Raw genomic sequence first — 25,937 nt, forward strand, 5'->3', positions numbered from 1 at the left:
GTTTGTGATTAGTAGTAGTTACATTGTAGCACAGTGAGGTCAGATTATTTTTCATGTCTGTTATGCGCTGTGTTACAGTGTTTTCTTTTTTTTTTTTCTTCTTTTTTTTTCTTTTTTCTCAATTTCACTTACTTAGTTTCTGTTATAAGAAAATCTACTGAGAGATAGAGAGAAAATGTTAATACTATTATTATTTTAAGGTGGAAATGGAAGATTTTGTAGAGAGCTCCGATACTAAAGAAGACCAAGAAGAAGAAGGAAAAAAGGTAGAAATGGAGGAGAAAGATGATCCAATGGCAAGTAAATTGATTCTTTACATTTGTGTGTTAGTTGTATATGTAGTTAAAGTATTTCTCATAAAAGTGTTTTTCATGCTATTTTACATTAGAATGCGATTTCATTATTTTTTTGTGTAACATAACAGTGTTTCCTTGCAGGTAACACAGTTATACCAAAAGTAATTAGCTTTCTTCAGTATCCATGTAAAATTAAATGTATTTTTAGTGAATATCTTAAGAGCTTTAGAATTAAAACCATAATGTTCATTAATATAATTATTATTATTTTTTTATTTTTGGAAGAATTGTGCTTTGATTCTCTTTTCCTTAATTATGTGTTTTGTATATAGGAAACGTATGGTAAGTTTATAGTGGTATCATTGGTTGAGTACATCATTTAATGTGAAATCTGATTTAACTTTTTTTTTTGTTTTTTTAATCATATTCTAAACATCTGTGTGTGTGTGTGTGTGTGTGTGTGTGTGTGTGTGTGTGTGTGTGTGTGTGTGTGTGTGTGTGTGTGTGTGTGTGTGTGCACGGATATTCTTTCTATGTTTATGTGTGTTTAACTGTTTTGTATCTGTCAGCTCTTCCTATGTTTATTAGTATATATTGTCATTTAAATGCATCTGTCTGATATGTTTAATGATTTTCAGCATTACTTTCAAGTGCATGATGTTGTTGTTTTTTTTTAACCCTGACCAGTTTATCTAAATAGCAAAATGGGTCATTTTAAATGCTTTCATAATATGTATACACACACACATGTATGAATATATTTATGCATGTGTGTTTGTGACATGATTGTTATACATCTAGAATTCAGCATATACTTGGAATATTCTCAATATTTCATATCTCTATAAATAAACTTTTTTGAATCGTTTTCATCTTTTATGTATTTTTATGCTCTTTATTCATCTTTTTAATGATATTAAGTAAATTTAATAAGTCCCAAGCTATCTTCATGAAGGACAAAATCCTACACCCCCTTGGACCATAGTCTGGAATATCTGCTAACTCTACTAGTTCATTGCTACAGGTTCATGTACCAAGTCGCTGGGAGAAAATGGAAACCACAGAAGAAAAATTAGGTATGTACAAATGTTTTAATTAAGTTTTATAGTTTATTACATGAAGTAAATTTATCATAGTGGTGTATGTATATATACTCACATTAGGTTGCTAGAAATACTTGGATGTATCCATCTGCTATTGGGAATGAATAATATATAAGAAGTTATCGTTCCTTCTTCATTAATTGTCTACTTGTAAATAGGCTGGTGAATGTATGAATGAAATATTAAGTATATATGTCATACCTTATTATTTTTTATTTTACTAGTTGAAATAATTTATAAGAAAGTTTTAATTCAGTTCATAATGGTTATAAAAATGATTCCTAAAAGGGGGCTTCCAAGCCTGTAGAGAACATAAACAAAATGTGTATATACTGTGAGATTGTCATTTATGTATAAAATCTTATAAAAATAAATACCAGGTATTATATTTTAGTTAGTGTTGATATCATCACACTCAAATTGTGTAATAATAATATTGTGGTTCCTACTGGATAGTCAGAATGCATGCTGAGTAGTTTTTTATTTGTTCACTGGCCTAGTCTAAGTTTTTTCTCTATTTAACTGATTGACTTAATTTATGCTTTGTATCCATGTTATTTCATTGGATACTTTATATCTGTGGAATTATGGATGTGTAAACATGTCAAGGCTGGTAAGACAGTTAATGCTTCTTCACTAATCTAATAAGCCTGACATCTCACATTTGCTATTTCTAAGTGGTTTGATCTTTATTTGTCAGCAGTCATGAAGTTACATGCTAAGCTTGACGTGATTGCTGATATTCTGACATGCTGTTAAATCAGGAGAAGAGCCCCCACCACTCCAAATGCACGCACCTTGCATAAAGTGCATGCTCACCTACATTTCATTTTCTGTTGAGGTGGGGTATAGCTTGTTAGGCTGTTTATTACCTCTCTTTCATTGTCTTGCATAAGAATGTTACTACTTAATGAAGCATAATAGCTCCTATCAGTCAATATTTTTAAGACTACTTGGTTGTATTGTGTGCTCATTACATTCCCTTGTTTCTTAAGCACTGAACTTTTGTGGGCTATAAAATGCATAATTGCTGTTCAAGTGCACATACAAATATTATCTTTAAATGGCATTGCATCATTCCTCACTGAAATTATGTTAATTCTTTCATTATATATTGGGAATAACTTCTAATTGAATTGCTTTCTTTCACCACTGGCAAAACTTGCATGTTGCATAACTGCGTCCATATTCCTGCAGGTGTATGTGTGTAATACTGTTGAACATTATTTGAATGTGTTTATTATGGCACAGTTCGAAAAAGAAGTAGAAATTTGCAAATACAAAAAGCCTACAGAATGATTTAAGAATTGTGCATGTAGAGTTGGTATTTGACTATATAGAAAGAAGCTTTTACAGCAATTGAAATCTAATGTTAGACTAGCATTTGTCATGAAGGATAAATTTCATTTTTGTTGTTTAAGTAAATGTCTTTGTGGTGGCTGTGTGAGAATTTTAATTTCCGTATGGAATAATAATGAAATGTCAGAAATAAGGTTAGATGTTAAATGACTTACTGTAATGATGGACAGTTCACACAACTCAAAACTCACTTGGAGCATAGAAATGAGAATAACCATTGTCTGATGTCCACTTAATGATATTTAAGACTGGAGGGGGAAAAATAGGCATTAGCTAGTTGCAAGGTGGCAGTGTAATGAGGAACTTATTTCTTTTCAAATACTGAAGTTTACATAAGTTTACATATATACATGTGCATCTAATAAGATATGTATATGTATAATAAAACAGTACAGAAAATTCTACAAGATGTGTACTCATATGCATGCTTAGTTTTTTTAAATCTGTTATATTTTTTAAAAGAAAATTTTGATCTTGTTATTATGCCAAATATTTGGGTAGGTACTTTTGAAATTAAACAAAAAAATTTCATCAAGTTTATATATATATATATATAAAAAAAAACACATAGACACACACACACATATAGAATCTTAATGTGATTATTTTTGATGAATGAAAGATGGGAATGAGTAGGAAAAGCAGATAGATAATTTTTGGGGGTTCCTTATATTTTATAGACCAGCTGGATGGGCTGCGGGTGACGAAGAGGAAGCACTCATCTATTGAAGATTATCTCCAGCTTCCAGATGATTATGAAGAGAGAGCATGCCAACCCGGAAAAAAGAGGGTTAGTTTTATAAATATAATTTAAAAAAATGACGCGCTGGTGTAATTTTATATTTAAGTTTATAATACTTTTAATTTTTATATTTATTTCTGTTCTTGTCATTGGTATTTTATCAATTGATTTTATGTTCATTTGCTGTGTTTAAAGTATTAAGATGTGTGCATGAGAGAGAGAGAGAGAGAGGTTTTTTTGACTTTTGTGCATGTGTATGTTTTACATACCTTACATAAGTATGAATTTGGTGTTATATCGTTGTTTCTGAATATACTAAGAATGAGTTTTTTTAACTCTTCTCCCTGCTAGATAATATTAGAATTAGAACAGTTTTCATTGTACTTTGTTGCATTGTACATAAATAGTGTATTAATGACTGGTATTAACGATTTGTCACCATCTGAATGAAATATTATATTTATTTATTTATTCAGATTTGATTTGTTGGGAATGAGATAATTCTTGAAATAAAGAGCCAAAAGGCTTCACTTTGGCGATGCAAAATTATTCAAATTATCGTATTTGCCGGCATATAAGATGCACTTTTTTCTTTGAAAATAGATCTGAAAAACAGGGTGCGTCTTATATGCCGATACTCAGTTTTTTATTACTTTCATTTCTGGAAATTTTCACTGTTCCAAGTTACGCAATTTCTTTCTTGCTTCCTTGTGGTGTGTGAGAGCATTCCAGTTACATAGAGTTCAGCAGATGCGCATGCGCTGGCATCAACGATCACAGCTGTGTTCCTGTTTTCATTTAAACTTTCCAATTTTTGTTGCGGTCGTTGTGAACGGTGATAAATTTCTGTTAAATTTTCTCTAAATTTCTTGCCAAATTGTGGCTGAAAAACATCTGCATTACTACAATATTGCATACAAGCTACGTGTGATTGCATATGCTAAAGAATATGAAAACAGGGCTGCAAGGAGGCATTTCAGGCCACCCCAACTGATAAAATGATAAGAACTTTGCAGAATCAGGAAAAGGATCTAAAAAATCTTTTTTTCCCCTAAAAAAATGTGTACAAAAAAGGGGTGCATTTTATATGCCGGCAAATACAGTAAGTCATACTGAACTTTTTCTCTGTAGAGTACATCAATCACACAATGTATGGTCCCATTCCAAAAAATGTTGGATTTAATATCCACTTTATTTGAATAACTTCAAAATTCTACTTAACAAAAATAAAAATCATTAGAGGGTACTGACTGTTTTCTTTTAGTCCTTCAACATTTTTCTACTTGTACAAGTGCATTAAAATTCAGGTATAGGGCACATCCTGCTCTGTAGGGATGGTCACCTGGTGCCAACCAGAAACATATCCTTACATTTGATTCTCCTAAGCCTCCAACATCTTTTACAGCAGGCTATCTCAATGGTCTTGTTACACTGTACATCCCTAATCCACTAAGATGCTCCAAATACCAGCAATACGGACATGCCCAAACTGCATGACATGCCTCTGCCAAGAAGGCTAAATGTTTAAACTGACAGGGAAATTATCCAGCATACTCCCATGCATGTCAGAAGTGGAGTATAAAAAGAGGTATAAAAAAATAAAAAGAGAACGAAACATATCGTATCAAGAGGCACAAAGAAAGTCAGCCACTACCATACCTACTCTGAGATCCTCTTATGCTGAGAAGGTAATACCTAAAAAAAATGTCAATAGCAACTCAAACTCGCATCTATTCCACCATTTGATAATTTCACCATACGTGAACTGTTTCTCTGTAGAGTACATCAATCACACAATGTTTGGTCCCATTCGAGGGAAAAAAAAAAAAAAAAAAAAAAGGTCTCATTTGAATACACTCCACTTGTGAAAAAAATTGTCGTAAGGTTATCACTTAAAGAGAAGCTACCAGATCCTCCTATGGAAAAAAATGATGTATACTTCCATATGCACTGAATGTAACTTGGATATTTTTCCAGAGGAAGAGATGACACATTTCTTCCATACTTCCTAAAATCTAATGAGAAATATAAACCTGACAAGAGTAAGCCCTCAATCTCCCAGAAATTGTGTGGTGTTATAAATAATTATATTATTCATTCATATATATTCAAATCAACAATGGATTTGCTTTATTTTTACAAAATCATAGCAGATCATGTTAGGTTTAGTGGCATAAGGTGGTTGTTCTTTTGGGTGTGCTCTGGTAAGGCAACATTATTAAATAATGATTAAAAAATGTTTAAGGTATTAAAATGTTCATTAAAAAAATATTCTATTTTATATATCATTTCAATCTTTCAATTTCGAAGTGTAAATCCTATATAAATTTGGAAGAGGCAGATAGTTAGGAAAGGTATACACAAAATATTCTTATCGTTGAGAAGGGTAAAAATAAATGTTAAAAAAAAATACATGGTTATCTAACAGGAAACCACAATGAACAACTAACCACACTGCCCTTCTCGATGCTGATAATCTACTGAGTAGAACTAAGTAACCAGTATTGTTGAAGGCCATATATCTTTTCCATGCAAATTCAGTCATTGTGAATGTGTATGTCATCATCAATGCTCACCTTTTGTTGTTATAAATGTATTTAAATGCAGTATCACAGACTCTGCATTAGAAATCACATTACTTTCTTTTTCTCTTCATATATGACAGGTCAGCATGAGCTACAAGAACTCAGATTTGGCTGCAAACCACCTATGCAACACATCTTAAATATCGTGCAACAGCCTTTTTTGCATAATATTTATATTTAAGAAAACGGGTGGAATTAAGCAAGAAAAAAATGTATGGCATGTGAAGGATGATGTTTTTGTTGTAAAGTTGTTGTAACACCATTTGTTATTAGAGTGAGAGTTGACCGTATTTTATGATTGCAAGATGTGGTAGCCAAATATTATATGTATTGGTTGAAATTATAAAAATGTAACTAGTTTTCTGGTTGCACACCACTGTCACCACACTTTGCAACACACCTTTAAATATTGTTTAACAGCCTGTTGCACAATTTTTAAAACGTATAGTATTTAAATGGTGATAGTTTGCTGTTTTGAAATTTTTTTAGAATATTATTGTACCTATAATGCTTTAGTTATGGCTTTTCAATAGTTTGTTGTACTGTGTTTGCTATAGTTTACTGTATGCTACAGTTTCAAAATATGGTAGTGCAAGTATTATTACATGTAATTGTGCATGCAGTGCAGTTACATGTCTAGAAAAATGTAACTACATTTTTCTAGAAATTTTAATTGTAACATGGTATGAATACCATAATTTTTTATTCATATACAGTCATAAACTAGAGAACTTGAAACTTTTAAAGTTAACTTGGTTTATTTGTCATAATAAATGACAATAAAAATGCTACCAGATTTTTTTTGCCCAAATATCTGGTAGTTTCTAGATTTAGCAATGGGAACAAAAAATTAACTTAAACAAACTTCAATGAAAACTAATAATGAGATGAACCTGTAATAATATAAATTATCAAAAATCACAGTTTTATTGCATTCATTATATTTCTTTCAGCTTTCTCACAGGCAGTATTCATTTACTGTCTAGCTTCTAACCTACTGAACTGATTTTTTTTTCATCTATTTTCATTCCATCTTTGCCAACGTATGACCTGAGCTGTTCAGGAAACAGCTTCATATTCAGATTCTTTTCTACATGATGTATAAGTTGTGGATGGGTTTGATATTAAAAAAAATAAAATAAAATAAAACCTTGATACGCCCTTCAGTACACCCACTATGAGACATGCAGTCAAACAGCATATCCCATACTGTGTACCGAAGGGGGGTGTCGAAGTTCAGTACCGCCTCCCCCCAGCACATCCATACATGCCGTATTGCACAACAAAAGTCAAGTTAACGTGTGTGTGTGTGTCACATATATAAAAACAATGCCTTGGAATGGAACACAACTACAACAGCACAGCTGGGGGATTATATCACAATGTTATAAGGAGTCTGAATGATTTGGAATTTGGTCTAGAAAATTATTGAGGCCTAGAGTACTACATGATTAACTTATATCACGTTCTCTTGGAACACGCTTCAAGATACCATACGTTCAAACTTCAATTGTCATTAAGGCATTACACTTCTCCTTTATTGTAATTACATTCACAAAAGAGATAGAAATGATTTCCTTACCGGGACGGTTGATAAACTTTGCCTATTATCATCATGCGTTCTGGAAAACACTTCCTTGATTCTCAATAGCTTTCTCTCTTAGGTCACTTTAGTTTAATAAGATTCAGATTCACCCTAACGCTCTTATTGGCTTGGGAATTCATGCTTGCTTCGCTCTAAAATTGTCTATCCTTCAGGTTTCCTTGGCAATCCCTGTCATGCCTCTCGTCTTTCACAATTACAAGATGAGTGAATTAGAATCAGGATACGAACAAGAGCCCATGAGAGAACAATCTTGAAGAGATTTAGGCCTAGAGTACTACATGATTAACAATCTTCAAGATACCATACGTTCAAACTTCAATTGTCATTAAGGCATTACGCTTCTCCTTTATTGTAATTACATTCACAAAAGAGATAGAAATGATTTCCTTACCGGGACGGTTGATAAACTTTGCCTATTATCATCATGTGTTCTGGAAAACACTTCCTTGATTCTCAATAGCTTTCTCTCTTAGGTCACTTTAGTTTAATAAGATTCAGATTCACCCTAACGCTCTTATTGGCTTGGGAATTCATGCTTGCTTCGCTCTAAAATTGTCTATCCTTCAGGTTTCCTTGGCAATCCCTGTCATGCCTCTCGTCTTTCACAATTACAAGATGAGTGAATTAGAATCAGGATACGAACAAGAGCCCATGAGAGAGTAAGAGAAAAACATAGCACTCCCTTGTCTTTTCAACCCTAGTTCTATCCTTCGTGCCTTGTTTCTCCCCTTATTCAACAGCGCATGTCTTTTCCTTCCTTTTTCATGCCAAAATTCATCTTGTGTATCTTCGTTAGCTCGGCATAGTAACTAGCGCCAAAATGTGCGCTGGCAGATAACTTCGTAATTTCATACAGCACTTAATTTCTGTTATACTGGCTATGTCCTTGGCAATGGTTTACATAAACAGACTAAGTTCCGAGTTTCCATGCACAGTTCACATAGGATATATATATATGTGTATATACTCTACAAAGAATTAGTACAAGATAAATAACTAACAACTATTAGAACATACAATTATTTTATAATTATGGAATATACATCAGTAAGTGAATAATTTACTATTTGTCTGATGAGTAAATTTGGCTCAGGGAATGGCAGAGTGTTAAATCCTGAATGAAGCACTATTATATTATAATTTCCTTCATTCAGAATTTAACAGTAATTTATAAGGTGTGGCACCTATTGGCAACTCTTATAGGTAAATATGACTTCTCCATTGCTTCAACCTTGGTATCACCTCTGGGTCTTGCTCCACTGAAGAGACCCCAATAAAGGTTGAAACCCGTCTGGGTAGCGACCCTTCCCATAATGCATAGCATTATACATATGTGCAAGGAGATGTATAATGCTATGCATTATGGGATACTAAGTCAAGTGATGTGAAGCTTTGTTCACCTTTACCACGAGTTGCCCCAGTACTGAAGATACTTCAGGCACAAAGTTTGTTTGCTTACACTTGGATAAAGGATTAAACTACTTGTCTGAAGATTGGATATAGTCAGTGAGGTAGCAATTTTTCAGAGTTTTCTTCTCAATCAGCCAACAATTTTAGGAAGCATTTAGAGGGACTAAAGTACTTCCTTACCATTAGATTTAAGATCATTTTTTATTGGTTGGATGGATTTCTGATTTGTATAGGAACAAGCAGTTGTTCCTAGGTTTTCGCCACACAGCATCTTAAAATACCAGGCTGGACGTGATGTGATAGTGGGTTTTTGAACATTTTTCCTTGGGAGAATAAATCAACATAATAGTGATATGAATTATGTAGAGAACTGGTAACAGTACATTTGGATGGATTATTGATGATGGAGGGATCAAGAGTTGGAAAGTTATCTGATAAGCATGTTAACAATTAACGTGAATTTTCTTTAGCAGTACTGATATTATGTGGCTTGGTCGTGTTATTTTAATAAATTTTTATATAGTTTGCTAAGAGTTGATTTACTGTAACCATATTTTAAAAATATAAGCATAATGGATTTTAAAATTAACACCTTCATAAATATCATCTACCATTTATTCAACCACACTGAGAAGGCAACCCAGCAAGGTATTTGCAGGGTTGGATAATTGAAGGACAATTACATGGTGTTGTATCAGAATTAGTTGTAATGCAAGCGTCAGTTAATTGTTTTGAAGGTCAGATAAATAGTGAAGTACTGTATATCTTTTATGGTAATTATTTGCAAATTTAGATGTTGTTTTTATTCAGTTGGGTGATTTTTTTCCTGTTTAATATATTGGACTTTGTTATTCAATAAACATTTAGATTTATTAGCTTATCTTATAAAATCAAGTATTGCTTTATTTGGTAATCTATAGTCTCCCTTTGCCTGACAGGTACGTTGGGCTGATATCGAAGAACGAAAACAGCAAGACAGGCTACGAGCTATTGGATTTGTAGTTGGACAGACAGATTGGAAGAAGATTACAGATCCAACACATGCAGATCGAGCTTTAACTCGTACAAAGTACATTTAGTTAATCATCACAGATATTTTAAGGATGGCTGTACACAAGTGTATTGTGTTATTTTATCAATGTGTAAATATTTCATTGTGCATTTTGAATAACACAGCTTACGTTTGCTCAGAAATATCTTCAGTATAAAGGGAAGTGTTAATTTAAAACAATATCATATACCCAAATATACACATGTGGACTTAAATTACAGACTTTGAAAGCTACATGTTTCAATCACATTTTTTAGACTTTGGAAAGCTTCAACTTCTTTACACTAGTAATTGAAATATCAAATGTGGTGAAAATAATATGCCTTTGTCATTTTGTCAGAAAGAGAGATGATCCACCATTTTTTCCCCTTCTGTTAGCATTACATGGAATATATTGTAATTTGTAATACTTAAATGTAGCTGTTACAGTTTTAGCATTAATAGTTGATTAGTTAAGTTTCACAACTTTTCCTTGCACAGTTGCATCCTATCATTGTGTGTTTGATGTAACAAGTGTTGTTTGGTCATTGTAATAAGTGGGAAGAATAAAAGTTTAGGACTTAATATTATTATTTGTATTCAGTGCACCATGCATTTTTGTTTATTTATCTTTTTTTATTTATTTATTTAGTGAAGAATTTTCATTTTTACTGAAATTTGGTGATATAAATTTATATCATTATATAACTGTTTTCTTCTTTCTGTTGATTTCATTAACAGAAACTGTTGGTTTACATGTAAACAAGAAAAACATCCATGATCAGTAAACAGTCTTTCTGTTATTTCTTCCATTTCTCATGAAACATTTTTTCTTTCTTGTTAAAACTAATTACGTTTACTGATTTATTCTTCCTTTTTTTTGTCTGTATTGATTTTGTTCTTCCATACTATAGATCAGGAGTGCTCATTAGGTTACCTTCATAGGCAGAAAGACTACCCTCTCCTTTCCAAATTATTAATATATATGTGTATATATATATATATACAGCAATCTCTTGATTAGAGCGCCTAATGTGTTCTTTAAAACAGGCACATTAATCGAAAATGCACTAATCGAGTATAATAACCTATGGGGAAAAAAGTATAATTCGTTCCTCAAATTTCTTTTTTTTACCTTTGATTTTTTTTTTATAAAAGAATTAGGGTATGTCTCAGGGCCTAGTTAAAGGGAAACTATGAAGCTGAAAGACAATAAAACATATTCAAAATATAAATCTATTATTCTGGCAGGCATTCTGTTTCTTTTTTTCATACAACTGCCTCTTCTGCAAATTTTCCTGCTTCTCTCTTCACAAGGGCCAGTCTCTTAAGCATGGCTACTTAAAAGTTTCGGTTGCACAAAAAATATTTTGAATTTGTTTCTATGAAATCTCTTTGGGCTTGTCAGTGATTAAATTTTCTTCATATTCTTCAGGATCTTCCCGCTGTGCATCTAAATTTAGCAGGTTGGAATCGCTCAGTTTCTCAGAATGAGATTTAATTAACTTAGGTTCATTTGAAAAACCTCTAAAATCATTTGCACAATGTGGAAGAATGCGCTTCCAAATGGATCGCATATTGCTAGCAGTAATTTCATTCAACTTTGGGACTCTATAACCAGGCTGGGGTTTCTCTGATTTAGCCAGAAAAGTCTTGGAAGGCATTGGCTTCCAGTTTCATCGACATTAAATATTTGTTGGTCACAATAGCCCCCTTCTTATACAATTTTCTTCAAATCTCTGGATAATTTGCAGCCACCTCCTTATCGACACTTGCAGCTTCGCCTGTGATTAGAACATTATGTAGGCTATTTCTCAAACCACCCAGCACTAATGTGGAATTTTTCTTTTCCAGCATTGATAGCTCTTTCTTTCAAGGTTGCAAAGAGACTTAATGCTTGATTTAATAAGGTCAGTTCTTAGCAGGATCCGTTTTTGGTTACAATCTTCGATCCGTGTACAAAGAAGTCTCTCTAATTCAATCGTTATAATACTTTGTATTCAGCAGCTTTGCTTAAAATTGCTATTATAGTTGATTCACCCATTTTTCTGTGCTTGTCTTATCTTTGCTCTGGACTTGCCTTGTTCACTTAATTTATTATTTCAAGTTTTTCTTCCAATGGGATTACTTTTCGAATCATTTTCACTTTCACTTTTTTGCTCGCTAATTCTTTTACTCATGATGAAAGGTTGAGAAAATAGTTTAAAATTTAAAAAAAATGTAAGGAAAATAATTGCAAAGGAGGTACGAGATATGATCAGAAAAATGCTATGTAATTAGCAGACGACATAAATTTTGGCATAAAAACATAGTATGCATAGCATACATGAAAGTCATGTAGTATGCCATTAAAAATAACTTTGTAAAATATTTTAAATCAGTAACTAAATTATTTCATCCTGGTGAGTGATTTTTTAAAATAGTTAGCCATAAAAAATGTATAGATGAAAATTTTTAAAATCTGTAACATTTATTTTTAAGATGTATATAGGTGCACTAATCGAATTTGGGTATCGAAAAAAAATGACGCACTAATCAGGGATGCATTAATTGAGGGATTGCTGTATATTTTTATTTCTATCATCTGTTAGAACAATTTTGAAACTATTCATTCTCTTATGAATAGTTTATAAGTTTCCTTCTTTACAGCAATTTTGGTCTTTTATGTAATATAATATGCTTAAAAAAAATTACTTATCCTCAAGATAATTTGCAAAGTAATCCTTGATTTGAAAAAGGTTTTTGTCATCTCTGCAATGTTTAAAGCCCATTTTTTATGCTTTAGGTTGGTTAATGTTTTTGTTATAAAATATTGTAAATATATAATTATTAGTTAATATCCTGAAACTTAACTGTTATTCTAAAATTTTACCACTACTTCAAGGTAAAATGGGGTTGGTCAAAACTTCAATATTATTTAGTTAGTACAAAATATTGCAAACAGTAGTTTTCTATCTCTTTCACTGCTTATAAATTTCTGGATAAGTAGTTTAATGAAATCTAATTACGAGACTGAAAGTGTTGCAAATCAAATTTATTTATTTATATTTATTATACACTTAAATGTAGTCATTTAGAATCAGCAAGTTTAGCTAATATTTTGGTTTTCTTAGTTTCTTTAACTTCTTCTATGGCATTCTTGGAATTTTATTTAAAAATAGAATGTCCAGTCTATTTTATTTTATTTTATTTAGTTTTTTATTTTTATTTTTTTTTGTTATACTCTTCAGGACTGATATGATGAATTGCTATAAGCATATTATTTGCATGTTCATCACCTTAGCTTTCAGGATCTAATAGCAAATTAGAATTGAAAAGCCTTCACATTATTCTTATGTCATATAAGGAAATAATTGGATCAATCTCTTTTACTTTTTTTACACTTGAACAATTTGATTGGAAGATTGAAGTGGAAATAAATCTTCATCACCTTCACTTGGTATTCTGGATTTGAAAATTACAGTGACATGGCATTTATACATCTAATAACAAACAGTTATTGGAAAATAAAAATATTCCATTTTACTCTTCATTTTATGTTTAATAAAATGAATCACTTCCGCAGTTTCTGTTACTTTTTTTTATTTTTGAGAATTTGCAGTAATCTCTTTTTATTACTGCTAATTTTTAACTCTCAGTATGGGTAATAAAATATTGATCAAACAAGGAAGGCAGCTTTTCATGTTGAGATTATTTTATTTTATATTTTTCTCCTCAAATTAAAAAAAATAATAATAATTTTATATTTTACTTTTTCCTTCACTGTCATGCAGGATTTGAACAAAAATAATTTCAGTCTCTCAATTTGCAAGTAATTTAATGGTGAATGTCTATTTGGACATATAAAACCTAAATATCTTTTAAGAATGTTTAATATTTTTTGAAGAGCTGAAATTTAAATTGCCACAGGTAACCGAGGGAGAGAAACATAAAGTATATCTAAAAAGTCCAACGGAATGTCGAAAGTATGTTCTGTTCTGAAGAATAGTATGATAATATGTGCCTTCACTAAACAAGCATATCAGTGCATTTCAATTTGTGATGCATTACTATTATATGAATCCTTGTACTTTCATTATTAATTTAGATACAATATGACAGACCAGTTTATGTTGAAACACTAATGATACTAAAAGAAAAGTATGAGTTAGGATAAATTGTCTTTTCTGTAAAAATTTCCTTAATAGCAAGAATTGATGTTTGTTATTCAGATGGTAGATGGTTAAACCAAGCAAAAAATAAAATAAGAATGAGATTATCAAGAATTTCATATAACAGTCATTCTAATTAATTATGCTAGATATTTATGTGTGTGTGTGTGTGTGTATATCGACTCCACACAGAGGTCTTCAGACCTATGATATGATAATACTGTGTCTGTGTGTTAGAAAGAATGGAATTTGATTATGTGTTTCTTGAAGAACTGAGGGCTGTAACATTGGGGAAAACAGTATGGGGAAGACTTCCAAAGAGCAGAGGTGCGGGAAATGAAAGCAGATGAGAAGTTGGTTCTATAAGTTTGAACCTGAACTGTATATGGGCGTTGAGCAGAATCATGATCGTGTTTGTACATGATTCAACCAAAGTGGAGAAATGATAGTAGCTGTAGCTGGTTGAAGTGTGAATTGCCTAGCAGAGCAGTGCCTGTTCAAATATCTTAGAAAAGACATAATATAGAACTGAGCATCTGTGGGAAAGCAACTGGAAGGAGCCATTGAGAGAGGAGATCATCAGTTAAGCAGAGAGTTCTTCTGAATACAATTCAGCATTCTGACAGAAGTCTTAAATGCACCACTCCAATGTAGGAACAGTTTTCTAAGGCCAGATGGGTGTGAGCCTTATATTCTATCAGGGGGTTTAGGACAGAAATATACTTGGAACGAAAATGAATACCAAGCTTTTTTTGCAGGCAGAAGAAGCTATGCATTTGATAGTGTGCTTCTAGATTCCAGGATAGATGTGAAAGTCAATCCAAGAAGACAAAACTAATTGGTCAGCAGAATGGTGTCAAAAAATGTGACATTAGGATATGGTTTTTCTTTTGCTAATTGAGAGAGGATTGCGTTTTGGTGGCATTAAAATTCACCAAGTTATCTTCACCTCATTTGAGAATGCCAAGGATATCAGTGTATAAAGAATTGGTTACAAACTTTAAGTGTGAATTGCTTAACAACCAGAAGATTTTAAGAATAGAAAAACAGAGTGGAGAATACTGCCTGGCAAAATTATGAATAGAATTTAATATCAAAAGAGAGAAGATCATTGGATGGGAGGAAGAGTATAGGTGAAAGCACAGAGCCCTTGGGTATAAATCATTAATTGAAAAATCTCATGTCCTGGTAAAATTTCAGAGTTGGCATGCTTTAGCTAGTTTGTGCAATAGTGGAAGGAGATCATGTATTTAAAAGTTGGAGGGAAAAAAACTGATGTCAGTAGGTCTGCCTTATCATTTAGAGATTTTTGCCAATGTCTCCTCTGGATGTGAGAAGTAGAAATGTGGAAAGACAGAACTCGCATTCCACAACTTTTATGAACCATCAGCTGCCATTTGAACATTTTATACATTGCAGTGTGTGCCCAGTGAGAGGCTGGAGTTTTTGAATTGAGGCCTTAGTCATATGTTAAATTTTTGACTTGGCTTTAGCACATTTGTTTTTGAACTAGGATTTGGATAAGGGGTTAGGATTTTTGAGTGGAATAAAAGCACTCATCACAGTGAGAATAATTTCAGTTAGTAGATCAGAGCCAGACCATGGAAATAAGGCATAGAAATCTCGAAAGTCATCCCAATTGCCACCTGCATATTGTCTGATAACACAGATCATGAAATTATGTGAACATCTTGCAGTACCACAGAATGCAACACTGAGAATGCCTTGGTGAATGGCTATCTGTAGAAAAGGAAACATGGACAAGATTAGAGTCTGACTTCCCAAGAGAAGAGCTTGCATCAGGACTGTGTTTTTTTGAAGGTAGAGCTGGTTAAGAAAAAAATCTTGGCTGTTGGGAGAATGATGAGGATTATTCAGAATTCTGGTGGGTTGTTGAATGATTTGTGTTAAGTTATTACTGATGATAAAGAGTTTGGGTTCTTGAAGAAAAGTCAGTCTGAATTCTTGACATTGAAATCACAATGAAGATTATCTCATTGTAAGGATAATTAGACTATGATGAACTACTTATTTACCTGTATATGAAAACATTTTCATGACTACAGCCAAATGTGGATATAAATTTATTGCCAGCATATTGATAAATTATATTACATAAAAATGTGTTATAAATTTCATACAAATTAAATTGCAATACGTTTTTGGCAAAAGTTACAAATTTCCTAAGGATGTAGCTAAGGAATTAATGTACAGTGTTATCAAAAAACTATACAGAGAGATATTTCAGTATGGAATATATCCACCCTCAACTGCAGTGCAGCTCTCACCATGCTTAGCACCAAGTTCTTGAGGGTAAACTGGCCTCCTTCAGAGCAAGGATAAGATTTTTTTGGGAGGGGGGGGGGGGTATTTTGAGCAATGCATCTCCCTGTTGCATCCTAGACATGTTCAATGGATAGCATGCTGGCTACTCAATTCATTTAATATCCTCAGTCTCCAGAAATATCTTTACTGCTTGTGTACAATGTGGTGTGGCATTGTCATCCATAAAAATGAATTCTTTGCCTACAGCACCATGAAACAATCAACCATGACATTGAAGAACTTTGTTACAATATTGTTCACCAGTTATAGTCCCATTTTCCAAACATAAGCAGTACCACTTTCACTCACAGATCAAGTGTCATCTAGAATCAGAGGAAATACCGAAACAACTCATCTGTAAAGATTACATTTGCCTGTTGGTGTCTTGTCCAATTTTTATGGATGCGATCCCAATGAAAACATGCTCTACGATATGCTATGAATACAGGGATACAGACTACAGTCCTTCAAGCATATATCAAGCATCTTGCCACAGTTTATAATATGTATATGTATAAATGTATACACCCTCGTGTATATATATATATGAACATGGAGTTAAACATGACGACAGAGGGTGCTAAGAATCCCCGGGTAACCAGATCATGCTGTTATTGGAAACTAGACCTTGGAACATTAAACTGTAGGACTCTGAGCAGTGAAGCACGGCTAACTGAAGGGCTAAAGCGACTAAAATGGGACATTCTTGGACTGTGTGAAGTTAGACGTAATGGTGAAGAAAGTCTTCAATTAAAAAATGGAGACATACTATATTATAGAGGTCAAGATAAGGAAAGAATCAGTGGAGTTGGATTCTTTATCAACAAAAAAACTTGAAGAACAATATAATAGAATTTGACAGTGTATCCAATCGAATAGCAAGTATTTTTGTTCAAATCTCAAAAAGATACTTAAGATCATAAGATCATACAAGTCATAAGCATACTGACAAAGAAATTGAAGCCTTCAATCATGATGTATCCCAACTCTACAATAAAGGAAAATGTCATTTCAGAATTGTAATGGGAGACATTAATGCTAGAATTGGTATACAACATTCATATGAAAGCTCAAGGTATGAGAGTCGACAGAGGATCAAGGTTTATAAAATTTGCAGAAAAAGAAGTGGACATGGAAAAATCTAAATGGAAAAACTAGTGAAATTGACTTCATCCTCAGCAATAAGAAAAACATCTTTGAAGGCTGCTGTTATAAACACCTTCAACATTGGAAGTGACCATCGTATGATACACAGTAAAATCCAAATAAACTGCCAAAAAGAAAGAAGAAAAATGTTTCAGAGATCAAAGCAAAACATAGATGTACACAAACTCAACATTAAAAAAAGATAGATTTAAATATCTATCTTTATAAACAATAGATTTAAATATCTTATTATAGATGACAATGCTGATCTATCAGAAGTAATGACATCATTACTCAAAACTGTTTACAATGCTCACTTGAAATAGCTAGGACCACAGAACAGAAACAAGACAAAATCTGAAGAAACAAAGAGAAATGAAACAGCCAATTAACCTACAGAATAAAATTGAATACACTGAATTGTGCAAAACGATCAGAAAACATCACAGAAGAAATAAGAAAATTCAGTTGTAAATTCATACAACAAACAATTGAAACAACCGTAGTCTCAAAAAAAGCCAAGCAGCAATTGATGAACAGCAACAAACAGATGGTTGCAGTCAAACTACAAGACAGGACCATCACCAGAGATAGATATGCTATAGCAAAAAGAGTTGAAGAATTTTACTCAATATTATATCAGGATGATGAATGAAATGAAGAAGAAGAGGACAACTATGACACAGCTGAAGAAGAGGACCACTATGACCACAGATTCTACCAGAAGAAGTTATGTGGAGCATCCAAAGCTTGCAAAATGGGAAAGCTGCAGGTGAGGATGGAGTTATAGCTGACCTTCTAAAAACAGATTGAGAAATGATCTACAAACTCTTAGCAAAACTATTTACTTTATGTCTGAAGAAAAATGATGTACAAACATGGAAGAAGGCTATCCTAATTCTGATACATTAAAAAGGTGAGGTAGAAGACTTGGTGAATTAAAAAGGTGAGTAGAAGACTTGGCAAACTACCGAACTATCAGTCTACTATCAGTGGTCTACAAAGTGTTTACGAAAGCCTTAGCTCATAGGCTTTGTGCGACTCTAGACCTAACACAACCAAAAGAACAGGCAGGCTTTCGAAGGTGCTTTAGTACAATGGACCATATATTCAAGTTGTACAGCAGATTATTGAACATGTAATGAATATCAATTACCTATATAATGAATATGTCTTGGTTTTATTGACTATGAGAAAGCCCTTGATTCACTTAAAACTTGTACAATATCTGATCGACACCTGACAATTTCATAATTCTTAATTGACCTAATTTCTGAAAGAAAAAAGCAGATCAAGCAAAAACAAACATATTACAGGCATAATTGAGGATAGAAGAGAAGAAATTTTAAAAAATGAGACAACTGACTCACGTAAAAGATATATTTATTTTCTACCTGAGATTGCGAGAGAACTTACTGATTACCTTATGTTCCAGCTGTAAGTTGTTCAGTAACATTATGACTTGCATTTCTCTGATAACCACAGTGATTTTAAATTCACTCAATTTTCATTTTTCCATTTTTCATATTAAACAAATATCCTTTATAACCTCACTATCCATTACTTTTGATCTACAGAAGAATGATTTATAGGTTTGATTCTACTTGCTAACTAGAGGAAGTTTTTATAGGCCATTTTTCAGCTAATTCCAGAGTTAATGAATCTTTGGAACAGGCAAGAAGTGTTTTTTCCTTCGAGAATAAACTAGAATTTTTTGACTTTGCATCTCAGCAAAATATATCAGAGCATTCACGAGAATATAAAATAAATATCATCTAGGATAAGAAATATGAGTGGTAGCAGTTCATTTGCCTCTTAACTGGAATTCTGCAAAGTGCACTGAAATATTGTCAAGGTGAGTTTAGCTGCCTACTAATTTCCACAAGTTAAGGGTAAAAAGAATACTTACCCCCCCCCCCCCTTTGGGGAGTGAGAAGATATTAGAGCATGTATGTCAATATATATATTGACATTATTGATATGTAATTAATCCAGTATCCCCAAGTTAAACAATTAATTACATCTATATCTCCTCCAGAGATTCTTATTAAAAATAAAAACACCTTGCAGCAACTTCTATAGGTAAAGTTGATAAGGCTCTGTATATTAGGGTTACCAAGTAATTTTATAAGCTTGGTTATTTAACTCCTAATCCCAAGTATGCAATTAATTACATCTATATCTCCTCCAGAGATTCTTATTAAAAATAAAAACACCTTGCAGCAACTTCTATAGGTAAAGTTGATAAGGCTCTGTATTACTAAAACCTTAGTATTTAGGGTCTAGCTGCTCACTGAGGAGACCTCAAAAAAGGTTTAAACCGGTCTGGGTAGTGACCCCACCCATAATGTATTGCAGTATACATCTTTTAGTGAGATATGCTTTACATTATGGGAAAATACTAAGAATAGTGATCAGAGCTTTACCCACCTTTACAATGAGTTGCCCTGGTGTTGTACCATCTTTAGACTTGAACTATGTTTCAGACGCAAACTTAATTGTTTGCATACTTGGGATTAGGAGTTAAATAACCAAGCTTATAAAATTACTTGGTAACCCTAATATACAGTATCCCCAAGTTAAAAAATTAATTACATATATATATATAATAAAATTTTTATCCAACATACATTGCTTTTTCTCCTTTTAATATTCTTTTCCCATACTTTAATGTTTAAAGTTATATATCAAAGTATTGTGTACCATTTAGTACACAAGCTTAGCAACAGTGAACTAAATATTTGGTGGTCATCGTTTGTTTGTTTGTCCGTCCATCTCTTTGTCTGTTTTCAGTTCATCTCTTGTTGGAGTTAAAGAAAATTTTATATGTTGTCATCTTTACTAAAATCCAAACCATTAAGTACCTAAAATACTGTCTTAAACATTTTTCAAAATATCCCAATTCTTGTATTTCAGAGTCAATTGTTGGATCAACTAGATCACAGCAGGAAAAGGGAGCATTACTAATGCAGAAATTATGAAACCAAATCTAATGATCTAACATAAAAATGTACTGATAAAGTAAATATAATGATCTATTGAAGAAACTTCCTACCAGTAAAGAGCACCCTGATATTCTGTCTACTCTAGTGATATTGTCTTTTCAGTCTTTAATTACCATCTATTTCCTGCTTGCTTTACTGGCATGTGCATATAGAGAAATATATTCTGCACCCAAAAAAAAAAAAAAAACTTTCAAATGGTTTTACTTATTGATTTTTACTATTAATTTTTATGTTCATTCATCCTACCTATGAATGGTTATAAAAGCGTTGAGTTTCCAGATAGCCTGGGAGCCTTACTGTGAAGCCAAACATCGAAGATGTCAGTATACTATAAGCCTGTAGTAAACATAGTAGTCGTTTTGTACCAAGTTAGGAAAATCACCATTCAACTAAAGACATTTAACAAAACATCTACATAACAGATTTGCATCCATAGCCTATTACTTGTATAATGGAAGCACTTTTATAATCAGGTTTGTAGTTAATTAAGCTGAAACCAACAGAATATCAAATTCCAAGTGCTGTTTATTTTCAACATCCTTGGTTCAATAAAATATAGACTTTTTTTAAAAAAAAAGAAGCAATATTTTGTTAGCAATTGCTTGTTAACAAAACAAGCAAATCATCTTTGCCAGCCTTGGCTGTATGCTTAGTGTATCTGCTCTCCAACAGGCTATAAATTCGAAATCCCACTCTGGGGGATTGATGCTTATGATTGTCTTTAGGCAGAAGATGAATTTCATTGGCTGGTGTGATACCATTTACTGGAGTCCTGAAGAGGCTTGAAAAAATTCCACGTTTGGTCTCTAGAGCAAGGCTTCTGGATTAGGGAAAAAAAAATAATAATAAAAATTTTAAAATATATATAAAATCAATAAAAATGAGGGGTATCATTAGCCCATGCAGGATATGAATTTTACTATTGGTTTACAAATAAAGCTTTCTTGTTGGGAGATACAAATAAAATAAAATAATAATTCACAGCTATATGCAAAGAAGTAATTCATGCTTGTTATTCTATACATTTTATAACAGACTAATGCTATTTAATGAAAAATCTTGTTTTCTTATATTCTAAACTTCAGCATTTAAAAAAAAAATCATATTCGAAAATTAGAATTCATAATCTGTATGCTATTATGCTAGAAATCTGCAAGTCATCTCCACATCAGGACTATTAATACCTAATGTTGTATAACATTTCATATGTGAAAAAAGTAATAGCACTAACTCCATGATTCAGTGGAATTTTCCACAAATGTCAGGTGAACATTTTTTGGTCAGGAAAGTCCATATCTGTATTTCATACATATGAAAACATGGATAGTTAGCATAGGTAATTACAGAAAGTAAAACATTTTCTTTGGTTCAGAATCAGGTGACTACATATCTGTGTGCTGAATAATTTTCCTGTTATCTTGCCAAAATTCTATAAGACTAGAATGAGTTGGTTTCTAGTTTATAATAAAATTACTTTCCATTAAACATTGAAACAAAGATTTCCCATCAGAGAAATCATATAGTTCTCTTGGCTTCCTTTGTCAGAGAAGGGGAGAGAAACATAATTATCTATCAAGAGAGGCTGTGTTTATGGTAAGTATAAAGGAAAATTACTCTTAACGTGAATATACATGATAATCAGTTAGTGGGATTGAGTGATATGATACTATTTACTGCTTTAAGTGAGTGATTAATCATTTAACGTGATTATTTTTATGTTATGCGAAATTTTACATTATGTGAAGTTTTTGTTGCCAATCTGCAGACGACCCCTTGTCAATGTAGTTGGCAGTGGTGCGGGTGGTGGCCGACGACACTCAGCAGTTGACTCAAAGCTATAATCTCAAGCGCACGTGCAAACTCTGTTTTCTTGCTCAATCACTTTTCCTTCATTTTGTTTTAATTTAGATACTTTTAAGGCTTTATTATAAGGGCTTTATTATAAGGCTTTATTATAAGTTCTTTAATATAAATTTTATTAAAGAACAAATTAACATCATTCAATTCTATAATCGCAATTGTTAATTATAACCTTATTCCAACAATCTACTAAGTTTAGAATTCCTTTTTTGAAAAAAGTTTTTTCTTTGGACATCATCTTGTGAACGGAAGGTTTTATTTCTTATGCTGTGTTCTAAGGACCTGAATAAGTGATAGTCACTAGGGGCAATATCCGGCAAATATGGAGGATGTGGTAGAAGTTCCCATCCTAACTGCCTAATTTTTTCTTGAGTCATTCTTGCAGAATGTGGTTTTGTATTATCTTGCTGCAAAATTACTCCTTTTCGATTGACAAGCGCAGGACATTTGATTAACAATGCTTGATGTAGTCGCTCTGATTGTTTACAGTAGATGGCTTCTGTGATAGTCTTTCCTTGTTCCATGAGTTCGTAATGAATAATTCCATGAATATTTCATGGAATTATTCATTACGAATATCCCACCAAATGCACAACAGAACCATCTTTAGGTGTTGGAGTTTGATTTGGAGAAAGCCGCTGTTTTTTGCATTTATTATTCTTATACAGCACCCATTTTTCGTCACCAGTTACGACTCGTTCCAAACAGGGGGTCATTTTGTTGTCTGGTCAACAATGAATTGCAAATCGCCCATCTTTGTGCTTTATTGTTTTCTGACAGTTCATGCGGTACCCATACATCCTGTTTAAGAACCTTGCCACTTTTATGTAAGTGCTCTTGGACAGTTGACCATGATGAATTAAATTTCTCTGCTAATTCTTGTATGGTTTGTTTTGGATCTGATTCAACGAAAGTCTTCGCCATCTAGAGTAAGAGGTCTTCCAGATCGAGGACGAGCAGAGAGATCAAAATTTTTATTCTGCAAATCTCCTAAACCATTGCTTACATTTGTTAACTTTCAATACGTCTCCATAAGTTGAGCAAATGATTTTGGTAGCCTCAGTAGCATTCTTTCCTTGGTGAAACAAAAACAGCATACAATGACTTAAATGGTGCTCTTCAACTTTAAAGTCTGCCATATTAAAAAAAAAGTAATAATCTAAAATTAAAAAAAAAAAAAACAGATTTTTTAAATAGAAAAGTAATGCTAATATTTAAATAAAAATCAAATTTAATAATTTGTGTTATTTAAGAAAAAACAATTGGCTTAAAATGATTAATTACTTTCTGGTCCCCCTGATATGGAAAAGATAAAGGCTGATAAAGAAAGTGGCAGTAATAAAAAAAAGAAGAAAAGTAATTAGAGAAAAACTGGAAGTCATTAAGAGACATGAAAGTGGCGCTAGTAATACAATGCTTGTGTTTGACTCGGGATACAGTGAATCTACAGTTAGGACTATATTAAATAAGAGCAAAGAATACAAAGAAAGTTGCTACTGCTTCTTTAAGCATGCAGATCACCCAAAGTAGAAGCCATTCAATGATCAAGATGCAGTGTCTTCTATTACTCAGGATTCAGAATTGTAACCAAAAAAGAATGCCTCTTAGTACAAGGAATATTCACGCAAAAGCTCTTGATATTTTATCCCATTGAAGGAGAACAAATTTCAAGAGGAATGTGAAAGCTTTACTGCAAGCTTAGGATAGTTTGATCATTTTAAAAATTGAAGTGGACTGCATAACATAACTGGAGAATCTGCTAGTGCTGATAAAGATTCTGCAGCCAAGTTTCCTGAAGAATTGCAAAGGATAATTCAGAAGGATGATTATGAATCATCAAATATTCAATTGGCAAAATTGGTCTCTTTTGGAAGCGTATGACAACAAAAACTTTTCTAGCTAAAACTGAAGCATCTCAACAAGGATACAAAGTATCTAAAGATTGTCTTACACTTTTATTAGGAGGCATGCAGAAGGCGACTTTAAACTCATGCCTATGTTAGTTTATCATTCACAAAATCCCAGATGTGACATTATTGAAGAAATCAGCACAATTGGGAAAGAGCTTGGATTTAATGAACTGGATAATGAAGATGTGAGAAACTTGCTCAATTCCCATTCAGAACAGTTAAGCGAGAATGATCTTCACCTAGAAGAACAGCATGCATATGAATAAGAAGAAGATAAGGAGTGCGAAAAAGAAGAGAATCTTACAACTAAGATGCTAACTGCGAAAGAACTTGAGTTAGTTTACAGTCACATTGAGCATGCTACGGAAAGTTTGTTTCATGCTGAACCTGATATGAAACGAAGCTTCAAAGTCTGCCAAAATATTGATAAAGCTATTGCAAATTGCATGACAAGATGAAAAAGTCAAGCACTTTTCAAACATCTTTACTTATTTTTTTATTATTATTATTATTATTTTTTATTTTTTTGTAAAAAAGTAGCTCAAATGTTTAGGCATTAAATAAAAATTTAAGCAATTGATTATTAACTTTGATGATTTTATTCTCTAATATAGCTTATAATTTTTTTTTTTTTCGAATTATGGCTAACTGATGGATGAATTATAATTATTCCTATTGTATTCACTTAACGCAATTTCACTTTCCACGCATTAATTGTTGGATTAATTAATCACGTTAAGCAAGGTTTTCCTGTAATGATATATCATAGCAGGTTAATCAGTACTGTGATCTTCTGATCTTAAGTGGTACTCAGGAACCAATATGTCAGATGAAACAAAAAGTCTAAAGGCGCATTTGTTTATTCTTTCACACATTGGGGGATAGAGTGTGATTACATTCCATCTCTGGTTTTATTTATTTACTACACAAATATCTTGTGAATCACATTACTTCTTACTAGGCTGTTAGCCATTCTTGTCTGAAGATGGGATGGTTTCATCTCCTGTAAAAGAGGTACATTATCACAAACCAAATGCACATAACAGACATAATGTCTTTGTGTACTTCTGCATGATCTTTATCAACCAATATCACTGCATGCATGCCTCTGCTGTAGAAACATCGACAGATAAGAACTGGTCAGTTTTTAGAAGCTTTTCAGTTAAATGCTAATTATGAATACTCTCAATTCATGTGATTTTCCTTGCTTGCTGGTTATAAGTAATTATTTTTTATTTTGTAATTGCAATATTTTCTAATGTACACCAGTTTTTACAGTCAGACATCCTCTTATTCATGAATAACTGGCTTCTGTAAAAAGAATTACTATTCAATGACATGTTCATCTCTAAATACACTTATACACATAATGTGATCCATATAGATAATGAATAATAAGGAAGATAATA

At 32.5% G+C, this 25,937-nt stretch overlaps 1 protein-coding gene across 7 annotated transcripts in view; it reads left to right on the top strand.

Annotated features, from left to right (window-relative positions):
• Positions 1-25,937, top strand: part of LOC150101595 (uncharacterized) — a 427,246-nt gene that overhangs the window by 246,100 nt on the left and 155,209 nt on the right. For 4 of the 7 annotated variants that reach the window (XR_016549078.1, XR_016549080.1, XR_016549079.1 and 1 more), the window contains exon 17: positions 201-296. Coding sequence is in view for 4 of the 7 variants with exons in the window: in XM_090400964.1 (XP_090257090.1) it covers positions 201-296 (96 nt within the window). In the remaining 3 variants the exon portion in view is untranslated. Of the gene's footprint in view, positions 1-200; positions 297-1,320; positions 1,373-3,438; positions 3,549-10,039; positions 10,722-25,937 lie in introns of those variants that run through there. The other 3 variants (XM_090400962.1, XM_090400963.1, XM_090400965.1) reach the window with 1 other exon arrangement.

This window comes from Typopeltis vanoorti, chromosome 11 (genome assembly GCF_054136105.1).
Source record: "Typopeltis vanoorti isolate ZY-2024b chromosome 11, IOZ_Tvanoo_1.0, whole genome shotgun sequence".
Lineage (NCBI taxonomy): Eukaryota > Metazoa > Arthropoda > Arachnida > Uropygi > Thelyphonidae > Typopeltis > Typopeltis vanoorti.